Source organism: Leptosomus discolor, chromosome 2 (genome assembly GCF_034619465.1).
Source record: "Leptosomus discolor isolate bLepDis1 chromosome 2, bLepDis1.hap2, whole genome shotgun sequence".
Lineage (NCBI taxonomy): Eukaryota > Metazoa > Chordata > Aves > Leptosomiformes > Leptosomidae > Leptosomus > Leptosomus discolor.
Window position 1 is genome coordinate 110700807 of NC_141392.1, and position 12737 is coordinate 110713543.

A 12737-nucleotide genomic window follows, 5' to 3' on the forward strand; every position below is an offset into this window, starting at 1 on the left:
CTTCAAAGTGCTTGTGATTTAGTTTTGGTTTTGTTTTGTTTATGGACTTCTTTTGTATCCTCTGGAACTCTTTTCTTTCTTCCTCTTCCTGCCCTCCCTCTCTTGTGCCTACCAAGCAGAAGATGATACTGATTAAGTAAATATTACAAATGTGAGGTTCATTCAAGCCAGGCTTCCAGTCCTTTTCCTTTGGACAGCTAGAATGCTTTAAGGACTCGAGGTGAGGTATTGTGGTCTGGCTGAGCTGACTGAACAGCTCATTGTTGAGAAGAGCAGCCTGGTTCCAAGCCATGTGTTCCCACTGTTCCCCTCATAAGAGCTGTGGTCTTCCACTGACCCATAACCTAGCAGGAAAAAAAAAAAGTGGCTAGTTTTCTGCCAGTGGAACAAGCTGAACTGGCTCACCAAGGGGATGGGGGAGCGTCAGAATTGGTGCGAAGGAGAGGGCAGGACCACATTGTGGGGAGGGAGAAAGGAAGGGCTGGCTGACTTGGTGGCTACTAGCTATGAGGTCAGCTCAGCCGCAGATCTCAATATTGTCCTGGCAGAAATGAGCGTGGTGGGGTGGAGGGTGGGAAGTTATGCAAACCACTCCCAGGAGTCTCAGTGTAGATCTTCTTGGGGGTTTGTGCACAAAGGAGGGGTATAATTTCCCTATTAGGGCTTCCCAGGTAGCACGCAGTCGTAGGGCAGAGGAGCGGCAGCCTTGCTCTCAGTCCTTCTCCATCCACCAAAGAGCAGTTTAATGGAGTCTGCGTGTGCCGATGCGTGGTGGGAAGGGCCTTGAAGTGCGTGGCTTTGGACTGCTGTTTTCCAAGCAGTGAGGATCTGGGCTGTGAACCCTCATCCTTTGCTCCAGGGTAATTTGTCTCCAAGGTGGGGTTGTTAGCACTGTGTGGGGGTTTGGTTGTTTTATTTTTTTTTTAATGAATTTCTCAGCTTTTTGGGTTAGGATTGAGCTGTTCTGCACAAGCAGGAGAGTTGATGTCAGCTGTCCTTGTCCAAAAGGCAGAGAACTATCTCTTGCTCTTGTTTAATGAGAAAGTGAGCTGGATAATTTATGATTTTTTTTTTTTTTGTCCTTTAAAGGAACAGCATCCCAAATGTAACAGAACAGTCGCTCATTTCTGCTGGAGAAAACAGAGTCCAGGTTCTGAAAAATGTGCCTTTCAATATTGTTCTTCCACACACCCCCCAGATGGGCATGGACAAGAGAGGCCACCTTACAACCCCTGACACAACAGTCACCGTTTCGATTGCTACGATGCCCACCCATTCCATCAAAACGGAGACGCAGCCCCATGGCTTTGCAGTGGGCATCCCACCAAGTGTCTACCACCCCGAGCCCCCTGAGCGGGTGGTGGTCTTTGACAGGAACCTCAATCCTGACCAGTTCAGTTCCAACACCCAGCCTCAAAACTCCCAGAGGCGAACGCCAGACTCCACCTTCTCAGAGACTTTCAAGGAGGGTGTGCAAGAGGTACCAAGAGAGGCGGTTGGGGGGGTGGGGTGGGTAGGGGGGCGTGTGTGTGTGTTGTGATCTGGATAGAGAGATCCAGTTCAGTCTTTAATCTTGTTACATGAGCCAGCAATCCAGTGATATAGGAATAGAAGACTTTCTGAGAAAGGTGAATAAGTATAACTTGGTAAATAAAACCTTCACAACATGAAATCATTATCAAAAGTGAATGACTAATCTTAGCAGTGACAGAGCCTTTGGCTTGGAGAGTGTGGAAATAGTTATCTTGATCCACAGCACCAGGTCAGGTTTTGCAAGAGTTCAGCACTCTGCGGTGCCTTTGCAGGTACCAAAGTGAAGTGACTGTGTCTGTAAGCTTCCTTGCTGCCAGTTTCTAGGTGTGGTGTATGCCGGTGGAAAACAGTTTATTTAGGGACCTTGAGTGAGAGTTAAACCTGGATGAAAACCTGTGGTTTTTGTTTTGTGATACCAACTGAAAACAACAGCGTAACTGTGTTTTGATTTTTAAGCCAGACCTCAAGGAACTGTGTAGCTATGCCCTTTCTTTGAGATCTGGGAAAGCTTTAAAATGTTGCCCTAAGCTGACTTAGAAGGCTTTTGAGATGTTGTGCTTCGTTGACACCCAAACGTTTTGGATTAAAACACTGCTCAAGTGTCCTGTTTGTACAGACCAAAAATCAGTTGTTATCTGATGATCAATTTGCCTTCCAGAAGTTCTGTGGTAATGAGTATCTGTTTAATCTTGACTTTTCTTGTTCCTGCTGTGTTAATTGTCATGTTGTGTTGTTTGTGTCTGCCTCAGGTTTTCTTTCCTACTGAACTGAATCTCCGGATGGCCAACATGAATTCAGAAGATTATGTTTTTGACAGCATTTCTGGGTAATTCTTTAAGGCCCCTGTTTGCCTGTATCCTCCTATTCTCTTACAGTGGACCACGAGCAAGCAGCACAGCTCATGCCCTTCTGCACTGAATCTCTATCAGGCACCGGGGGGGCTGTGGATCTCAAAACCACAACAGTGTCAGCTCATTTGATTTTTCACAGTTGAAAATCCTACTTTTATCTTTAAGGAAAACTACCTGCAGGGTTGGAAATACCACCCAGTTTCAGTTGCTGTCCCTGTACCAACTCTCTGTCCCATGGGAAGATGCAGTGCTGTCTGTCAGATCTGCAGTGGTCTTGGAGCTGGCTTCCAGCTGCGTCCTTCTCCCTGGCCTGCCTGCCTTGCTCTCTCCCTGCTGGAAATCTACAGCAGAAATAGGAAGCATGAAACTCATCTGAACGCGAAGGGAGGAGAATAAACTAGTTGTTTGGTTAGTTGCAGTTGACCAAGAGGGAAGAGAAGACCATGGCAATGGAACGGCTTAGTAGCTTGTGAATTTAATTGAATTGCTAATAGATACTTTTCTGTTCCACGAGAGCAGCTTGCTGCTCTCAGCCTGAATAGGGAGCTTCCAGTCTTGCTTGTTGATGTGTCTTGGGATTTAGCTTGCCAAGAACTTCTCTTAAATGTTCATTCATGAATGAAATGATTGAAAAAGGGGCTCATCTTGTTTTCCAACTTCCTTGCCTGTTCATGGCTTAGTGAGTCAACTAACGACTCTGGAATTTCTCCAGATGAAATGTGGAATGTTTAATCAGCTCTCCAGGAAAATGGCTTAGGAATCACTGCCCTCTTTACTCTGTAGGAACAACTTTGAATACACTCTGGAAGCCTCCAAGTCCCTCCGACAGAAGCCCGGGGACAGCACGATGACTTACCTGAATAAAGGTCAATTTTATCCGATCACACTGAAAGAAGTCAGCAGCAGCGAAGGAATTCATCATCCCATCAGTAAAGTCCGAGTGAGTGGCAGCTCTTGTGATTTCTTGGGAAGGAGAGCATGTACAATGGTAGCCTTAAACTCTCCCAAAGTGCAGCAATATAAACCAGCGCATCAGCACTAAGGCCGGCTTGCGTGCTTTCCTGTGTCCATGTTCATTCCTTTGCTGTCCACCTACTTTCAGACCAACCCATCTTGGCTCAGTCTGTTAAGAAGTGGTGTCAGCACTTGTGTAAAGGTGATGCAACACCTGGAATCAGATCCTTGAACTCCAGTTAGGAGAGCAGTTCTGCTCATCTCTGTTGTTGACCCAGAAAGCGCTGCTGTCCGCCTTCCTGTTTGGCGGCAGTGTGCCAGGTACACTGCCGTGTGTCGAGTTGGAAAGCCTAAAGCAGAAAACCGAATACCAACAAGAACTTCCAAAACAAATGTACTCTCTGGCCTTTTTCATGTGTATGTGTTTTGTTTATTTTTAATCTACCCCCTCCCCCTCTCCTTTCAGAGTGTCATCATGGTTGTGTTTGCTGAAGACAAAACAAGGGAAGATCAGCTCAGGCACTGGAAATACTGGCACTCAAGACAGCACACGGCCAAACAAAGGTGCATTGACATAGGTGAGGAACACTCTCATTGCTAATGTCGAACTCCAAACCTAATTCCTTGGCAAGAATCTAGCTTCTGCTAGAGCTTTTTTATTTTAAGGAACCTTTGGGTCATGCTCTCTGCTATCCATAGCTTTGCTGAAAGCCCAGACAGAGCTTTTGATTGCTTGGAGCTAATGTAGTTTTTAGGACTCCTTGAAGGGCTGATTTTTGGAGGATTTTGGTTGGTGAGCAGGCTGAGTTTAGGGTTTTGCATTGGGAGATCTAGCACCCCTTCCAAACTACAGTTGTTTTGGCATATGCTGGTGCTTGTAGCTAAATTGCAGCTTGTAGACTCTGTGGCTCTCCTAAATATTGTGTTTCTCAAAAGACAAGATCCTTGTAGAAATACCTCAACACTAACAATCCTCCTTCCCACAGCTTCACTCACAACTGGTCTTTGGTACACGTAAAAAAAGAAAACACTGCAAATTTCCACTTGCCTCCAGACAAGGCTGGGACTGGCTGGCTTCCAGCCTTCTCTGGCTGAAGGCTGGGTTGTACTCCTCATCCCTTCCTTCTGTGAATAAAAGCAGGGATTAATCACTTGGCACTTAAAGCAGACGCGCATGCAAATCTTTGCTTGTTATTGAAGGAGTTTTATTGAGAGCTTATGCCCTTGCTGTACAGGGTAGAGTTTCCCGCACATAGCAGGTTATGGCACAGGACGTGATATTTGGGATGTTTGGGATGATTTGCCTTTCTCACTGGAGTTTCTAGTTTGGAATTTCTGCCAAGTCCCAGTCCCATTTTCTTCCTTCCTCCTCTTGTTTTTTTGTTTTTGTATGAGAACCATTTCCAGTCTTTTTAGTGATCCATTCTGAAGTACAGTTCAGCTTCCTTTGCCCCCAAGGGGTTGCTAAAGAGTTTCAGTTTCTGGCTGCTTTGTGTGATTAAGGACTCCAGTATGGCCTCTTCCTCTCTCTCCTGTATCCTTTCTAACAGCTGACTACAAGGAGAGCTTCAACACCATCAGTAACATTGAGGAGATCGCGTACAATGCCATATCCTTCACTTGGGACATCAACGAGGAAGCAAAGGTATGTGACCACAATTATATTTCCTGTCCTTTTAGCAGATTCGGGGACTGGGGGAGGGGAAGGGTGTGTGGCCTACCTGGTGATTAGCATGTAACAAGTTTGTTTACGCTCTTCAGTTAGGCAAAACCTTCTGGCTATTTCTTAAGAGGGTTTGCATGTGCAACTGCGGAGAGCTTTGCAACTGCTTTAAGGTTCTTGGCAGAAATGCCTACCTGACAGACAAGTACTGACAAAAGGAAGCACCGAGCGTTTCCAGAGCAGATGAAGTGGTGCAGGAGGCGTTATGGAGTGTAGCTGGGCTTGGCAGGGAGCACAGTCTCCTGGAGGATCCCCGCAGGAGGCAGGGGGCAGCTTCTGAGGGAGTTAAGCCTGTGGCAATGGGCTTGCCTTTAGCAGAAGAGGGAGTAGCTGCTGCTGTTGAGCTCACAAATTCTGCATTGCTGGAACTGTGGATCCCAGCACCCAGTGACCTATTTCAACCTAGAGCAGCCTCCTGGTGAACTCTGGTTTGATCTTTTTTCAGAACTGTGGGCATTACAGTAGGTGTGTAAGTATGGGCAGCTTCCCTAGCTAGTAGCTAACTGGAGCTGTTTGAAGCCACTCCAGCTTTTGAAAAAGGCCTGTGCATCTTTTGGGTGCCAGGATGGCAGGTCAGGGAACGGAGTCACCTCTGTTCCAAAGGCATTTCCCACTGGTATGTAGCTGAAGTCAAAGTGCAGGAGTTCTGTTTGGAGAGTTTCATTGCTGCCTGGGTTTTCAGTAAAAATTCGGAATGGTTTCCTTCAACTTTTGGAGACTGGCTGTTCCGTTGCTCATATGTCACGTGCTGGTTGCCACCATCATGGGGAAAACTACTGATGGCTGGAGAGTGCCATGTCAGGGGAGAGCCTAGCTTTGGGGACATAGGAGCCCTCAGCAGAGAATGCAGAGGCCCTTCCCTTGAGCTGTGTGTGCTCCTATGCTCTGCAGGAGGCACAAGGGGTGGTGTCACTGCGCAGAGCTCACTGTCACCACGAGCTTTGCTCCGTGTTGCACAAGGGCTGTGGAGAAGAGACAGGGAGAGGTTCTATGGGGGCTGCTGTTGGGTTTCAGCTCTGTGGGAGAAGTCTGAGATGCTTGACAGGCAGCAGCAAGGAGCTATGTGTACTGTTCACGAAAGTGCTGCCTTGCAGCATGCATGACATTACTTGTGAGGCTGGCATTGGGTGCCAGGCTTCCCTGTTCACCAGATTTGGCCTCAGTTGGGTTGAGAGGAATGGCAAGGAGGGCCTTACTTGCTGGAGAATGCTAAAAGGCTGACATGATTTTCGAAGCATGAAGCACTTTGCTATGTGAACAAACAGATGAAGCTTCAGAATGGCTGTAAAAAGGAGGCAGTAAGTACTCCTGAAATGTTATCTTGCTACCATAGCCAGTCTAACATTCAAGGAGCCCAGGTAATTGGTGTCTGCAAGGTACTTGGGCTTAGGATTTGCACACAGGGATGGATCATGTGGACAGAGCAATGATTTCATGTCTCCAAGGAGTTAGAAGCACTTTGAAGCTCTGCAGCTGCCTTTCTGCTGGCTGAGCTACCTTACAGCAGCAGGGATGGGGCACTAACCCAGGAGCAGGATTTAGAGCTGATGCTGAGACCCCTGTGGCTACCCCAAGAAAAGCCATCTCATCCCACTAGGTGACAGAGCCCAGCCCTGTGAAGCAGGTGGTTATTGCCCAGGTACTGTGCAGACCGCTGAATGAGTAGTTTCAGTCTACAGTGAAATTGCCAATAGCAGCTTGAAAAGGTCTAAGGACCCTCATGGCAGTATTTCAGCTCAGGGCTGAAGTTCGTGGGATAAGGAGGTGTGAGCCAGACTGGTTTTGTAGCTACAGAGGCATATTTGCTTCTAGATTCACAGTCTTAGTGTGTGAGATCCACATACTTGGAGTATTGATTTTTATGAACCTGCAGAGAGGACTGTTGATACCAAGAACGCAAGCCTTGGCTCCTGGGATCAGAATCATATTACGACAAAAATATTCTGGACTTCAGTGTTCAAAGAATTGGCATTTTTAGTTAGTGCTTTGTGTGTTTAAACGTCTATTTAACTTTCTTTTTTCCCCCTGAGTGGATATATTTTGTCAATGGTTGGATTTCTCACCAGTAGAGCTTCAGTTCTTTCTCAACTCCTGTGATCTTATCAGGAGATGCCTGAGCCAATTTCAACAATTTTTATTGCATGGTTCATTTACCTTGCATGCTCTCTCTCTCTCTCTTTTAATTTCCTTTTCTTTTTTTTTTCTTTTTCCCTCTGAACAATAGTCTTGAAGTATATGAAGAGAGCTGAGTTTCTGATGCTACAGAAAGTCCTCCACTGTAATAAATACAGTGTCTTACATTTAATAACAGCAGCAGTGCTGCATAAATGGTATGTTTAACCAGGCAGCAAGCCTTGATTATTAGAAATTTGCTTCCTGAGCCCTGGAGTTACCTGGATCAGAGCCAGGTGATTCTTCTGGGGTTGCTGCTTCTCCCATTTTCCTCTTGCTCCGAGTTTGCTGTGGGAATGATTTGATCCTGTGCAGCAGTGTCAAATGGGAAGTGATGAGGCTCTGCGCCTGGGGTTTCTGATGTAATTACTCATTTAGGCACCCAGGGCTCTGTGTGTCTATCAGATTTAAGGGAGAAATAGAACATTATCACAAGAAGTTGCCCCTAGCAGCTCTGGGACCAGGTACTTGCCCTTCTTGTCCTAGCCCTCGTTGTGGGGGATGTGCAGAAATATTGGATCTCTGCCACTTTGTCTGTGCAGGAGAGTGTCACCTGCCTGAAAGAGTGCTTTGCCAGTTCTCTTGAGGCACTTCAGGGATTTTGTGAAATACAGCTTTCTGGCCAAGAAATGCTGTTTTCAGGCAATACAAGTCATGTACTTGCTCTGTTGCAAGGAAAATCCACAGATTTTAGAGCTGCGGAGTTGAAGGATGGAAAGGGTGTTTGAGATGCCCTCAGCAACCAGTATTTCCCAGCTGCGTTGTGCTGGGAGAGCTGAGGGCAATTCCGAGGCTTTGGATGCTGGGTGCAGCAGGCAGGTTTGGCTCTGCACGGATGGAGTTGTCACGCAGCTGGCTGCATTGGTGTGCTGTTTGTGAGCCCATGTGTGTAGAAACGAGGAGTATTCCATGCATGACAGACACTTGCCACTCTGGGATCGGACAGTGTCCATGGGTTTTGGAGCAGACGCTGTGTGCTTCTTTCTGGTAGCTCCCCTCTGCCCTCTTCTGTTGCTTTGGGACATCACAGGAGCTGCTAGAAGTGGCCACTCTATGGAACACGTTGGGTATTCTCTGAGTGTATTCAAGCTGGAAAAGGACTCGGTATCCAAAGCCTCCTTGCTCTGAGACAGTGGAGGGAGCCGAGTGTGGGGAGGAGAGGACAGACTGCCCCGAAGTGGTGCTTCTGAGACTGGAAGGAGAGTGAGGACAGGGTGGAAAGATTGACAGGAGATGCTGTGGAGTGGGAAGTGGTGATTCTGGTGGGTTTCCAGGTGTGTCTGTGTTACAGGTGGGGTCTGACCCCTCCACCTGACAGATCAGGGGAGGGGAAGAATTGGATGAGGAGGCAGTCATGCATTTATGGAGAAAAGGGGAGATGGTGAACTGGCAAATTAGTTGATGAACTGGTGGGTTTTTGAATTGAGTATTTAGGAAAGCCAGCACAGCTACTCAGTCAGGAGCCATCCTGGTTGGGTGGAAGCATGGTCTGATGAGTCTGACAAAGATGTATAGCTGATACACACACTTGCACGCAACAGGTAATGCTGGAGTTACCCTGAGGCTTGTGGAGGCTTCAAACAGTTTCCCACCCTGTCCTAGATGTCTGCCGTGTTGGGCAGACAATTGAGGTGGGGTTCTTCTCCTGCAAACAGCTTTTAGATGTCTGAACGCAAGCTCGTCATCTTTTGCTTCTATGACTTCATTAGGGATGGAGTGTCTAGAGCTGGGGTGGAGCTTTCTCTGGAGGTGCCTACCCCTCCTCATTGACTGAGCAGGCTTGGCCATCTTTAAAATCAGGGGATTTTAAGGGTAGGGAAGGTGGAGAAGAGGAATCGTGTCCTTGCAGCCCTTTTTTTACCTCTGTATGTCAATTGGGAGAAGCGGTCATAGGTTCAGGTCATGAGTTTTTGAGGCTGGGAACCATCTCTTCCTAGGTCTGTACAGCATGCCTGGTTCTCCTTCTCTTGGTTGGTGTCCGTTAGAGGTCTTGTAATGAAAATTGCCACTACATGCATGGTTAAATGCACGTTTCCTTTGAGAGTTTCCTGCTGCTCTTCATAATGCTGGTCACTGTCTTGTTACCTCTGCTGTTACCCGTTAGGCTGTGAAGCAAATTCTCTATCCCTTAACTTTGGCCTGGGGACATGGCCTGCTCTCAGGTCAGTGGCAGTTGAACAATCTGGACGGATTGGTTTCCCCAGGGTTAACTGGCTTTGCTGGATCCCGCTTTGCTCAAATCCTGTCTGAGCTCCTGCCCGGTGGAGCGGGAGGGCTGGGGCCTCGTGTCTGAGCAGGGCGAGTTGTTGTCTGCATGGTGAGGGCAAGGGCCTCTTTGCCCCATTTTTGTAGTCCTAACAGCGTGAGGACCCTGCTGTTGTGCTGGGGCACCCCTTCCACACTTGTCAATGGGTTGCTTCTGAAATGCAGTGTTACTTCAGCAACGCCCAGAGAAGGGCCCCTGTGGAGGTCTTCTGTCTGGCTTGCCTTAGGCTGGAGGGTGGGACTGGAGCCAAAAATGATGTCACTGCACATTAAGGGCTCTATTGTCCTCTCACTCCTCCCCCGCCAAAAAAAGGCATTGTAAGCCAGATGCTCTGTGTGAAAAGACCTTTCTACCAAAAAGGGATACACGGTGAGGGTGTAACCAGGGGCATTCAGAGCTGCAGAATATTGTGGTAGAGCTTTTTGCTGTCTTTCCACCAAAGGGAAGGTGCTGTGGTATCTCTTAAGTGACACCCTTAATGACAGACTGATTAATGTTTTGGTGGGGATTTTTTTGTCTTGTTTCATTTTTTTCCAAGAAAAGTGGAACGGTCCTGTATTAAAGTAACTTGAGGCTAATTTGGGTTGGCCTTTTGAAATAGCAGATTGGGCAATGAGGGTGGTCTTCTGGCAGATCCTCACATGTGTTGGCTGCAGTTCTTGGGAAGGCTCTTTTTGTTCAGATGAGCTCAATTTTCAGAGAGGGTGGATCTCTTGCCTACCACTTGAAGTAAGGCTGGGGTGTACACCACCAATTTATTTTGAGAGTTTATTCTATCATAATCCTCACTTGGTGTTCAGGAAGAGTTTCAGCTTTTTTGATTGATGAATATTGCCTGCATTTATATGGATGCCATTGTAATGAAACAGCAGTCATATGCCTCATTAAAGAAGGTGTTGCCACCTTCAGCAGCATTGAGGAGGTACAGGTTTGGCTAGTTGGAAATGAAACTATGAAATGTGATGAGTCAAACATACTTAAAGGAAAGAGATTGGTTTAAAGCCAACGCTGCAGACCACAGGTACTTTGAGGCACAAGTACACACAGCCTTTGGAGCAGTGACATAGGAAAGCCATAGCAAGTGTTGCTTACATGCCTCTTAATGCAAACCTCTTCCTACTCTGTCCTGGGTTTTCTTAAAAGCAAGCACATGTTGCTCTTGATTTTAAGCATTGCAAATTAGAAGCAGGTTTTCAGCTCTCATTTTTTCTTCAGAACTTGGTGTCCCAATCTCCACCATCTGTCTGGTCTTCCAACCAGCTACAGAGCTCACAATGTGTTTCCTAAAGCTGGAAGAAAAATCTTCCTGAAGTTACCTCTTCTACAGAAAAAACTGGGAAGTGACTTTCTTCCTTTCCTCCTTTCCTTTCATACCTGATGGCAAAACTTCCTTTTCATCCATTTTTTTGCCTTTGTAGATGTAATTCTTTCAGTTTTGTGTTGGTTTGGTTTTTGTTGTTGTTTTGTTTGGTTTTGCAGGGGTTTGGGGGGTTGTTTGGTTTTGTTTTTTAAACATATTGCCTTTTTTTTTTTTTCTTTCCAAAATGCTGCTTTTACTTTCTTTCCAACCAACCTAAGGAAAGCTGACACCTGGCCCCACACCTTTATCTTATCAGAGCATGGGGTGGGAGGAAGCATTGGTAGGGGTGGGAACCTCTATCCCCAGGTTTCCCACGTGTTGGGAGCAGAGACGTTCCTGTATTTCCTTGCCTCAGAACAGGTTGGAATAACAATGAGCATTGCTCTTTGAGCAGGAATATGTATTTTCCTTTCATTACCATTCATTTTTGTCTTGTTGATGGAGTGAACTTGCTAGGAGGATGTTCTCTTATCCGGGGCTGGGTCATATTTCCCATTCGGCATTCCTTGGTGTGGTGTGAGACCCGCGATGTGTTCCGTGTCAGTCACCCCAATTGGGCTTGGTAGATTTGAATACAAACTAACTTCCCTGGGCTGCGAGGAGGACGGTGCTGGGTCTGTCTGAGTGGAGCTGGAACGGATGCGGCCCTATCGCACATCTGCCAGACAAGCCTTATTTGGAGCGTCCGATTCCAAAGGCAGGAGGTGGCTGGGGAGTCCACAGGTGCATGAATTGCCCAATTTTTTTTATCTCTCTTTCCTGGCTTGCCTCCTGCTGATGCAAAACCTGTGGTGCATGTGGGAGGTGAAGAAACGAATGTGAGAGCAGTAAGATTAGCCACCTCTCAGGTGAGCTGTACCAAGCGCTTTTTTTCTTCTTCTTTTAAAGACAGAACAGCCTTCCCAGAACTGCTTTCTTGGGACATGCCTTCGTGGATGTGTGCAGGCAGACCTGTGCTTGCCCTGCCTGCACTCCAAGCTGCCTGGCCATGACCCAGTGCCAATCCTGGAAGCCATGTAGCTACGTTAGCACAGTGCGGAGCCCAGGCTGACAGCTCTGCCTCTCGGAAGGCCTTGGAGCTGTGCTGGCGTAATAAGACTTTGAGGCTGGAGGCAATTTGCATCCAGTCAGCTCGCAGCACAGATGAAGCACATTAAGGCCTATCTTGTACACATCCATGTGGACAAATCTTTAGAAAATACCTTTTTTTTCTTTTTTTCCTTTTTATGTTTATATTTGTCCAAACCTTTAGAGAAACTGCATGCTTTCAGCCATCAGCACTTAAATAACAACCTTTGAGCTTCCGGGTAATTTTTCTTTAGTGGAGGGCTGATAAATGAGTTGTTTGTGGAATTTGGGCCTGGGGCTGCTCCTTCAGTGAGCCAGCAAGGAGTGCTGTGACCACATGGCTGCATATCCCTGAACTTCACATGCATCTGCAGGAGACAGAGCAGCCTGGTGATTGCTGGGCTTTGCATTGACATTCCCAGAATTTCTGCTGGCAGCCAGGATGGGGAGCGGCTGTGTCCTGGCGTTGGCAATAGCTGTGTAACTTCCTGCTCGCTGGTGGTGGATGGTGCATGTCTTGGTCCTCCAAGGGAGTCTGTGAAGGCAGAGGAAGAAGAGGTTGATTTGAGTCCTCTGGTCCATATCCAAGTCTTTTTATTTAGGTCTGATGAATCCTTTACCTTATTTTTTCCTTTGGTTTTTAATCTGCTGTGATAGCTTCAAAGGCTTCTGTTCAGGTCAGTTCGGTTGAGGGTTTCCATGGCCCTTCATCCTGCAAAAAGCGAAAATAACTCGTAGATAAAGTTAGCTGTACAGTTGACTGCTGCCTTCCCCGGACAGGGACTGCAGATGGCCTTGCTGCTTTGAGGG

The 12737-nt window shown here is 47.1% G+C and overlaps 1 protein-coding gene across 3 annotated transcripts in view; it reads left to right on the forward strand.

Moving 5' to 3' along the window:
- Positions 1-12737, forward strand: part of GRHL1 (grainyhead like transcription factor 1) — a 42555-nt gene that overhangs the window by 7406 nt on the left and 22412 nt on the right. For all 3 annotated transcript variants that reach the window (XM_086461570.1, XM_086461571.1, XM_086461569.1), the window contains exons 4-8: positions 1090-1480; positions 2283-2359; positions 3168-3324; positions 3805-3916; positions 4889-4983. In XM_086461570.1, coding sequence (XP_086317696.1) covers positions 1090-1480; positions 2283-2359; positions 3168-3324; positions 3805-3916; positions 4889-4983 — 832 coding nt within the window. The remainder of the gene's footprint in view (positions 1-1089; positions 1481-2282; positions 2360-3167; positions 3325-3804; positions 3917-4888; positions 4984-12737) is intronic.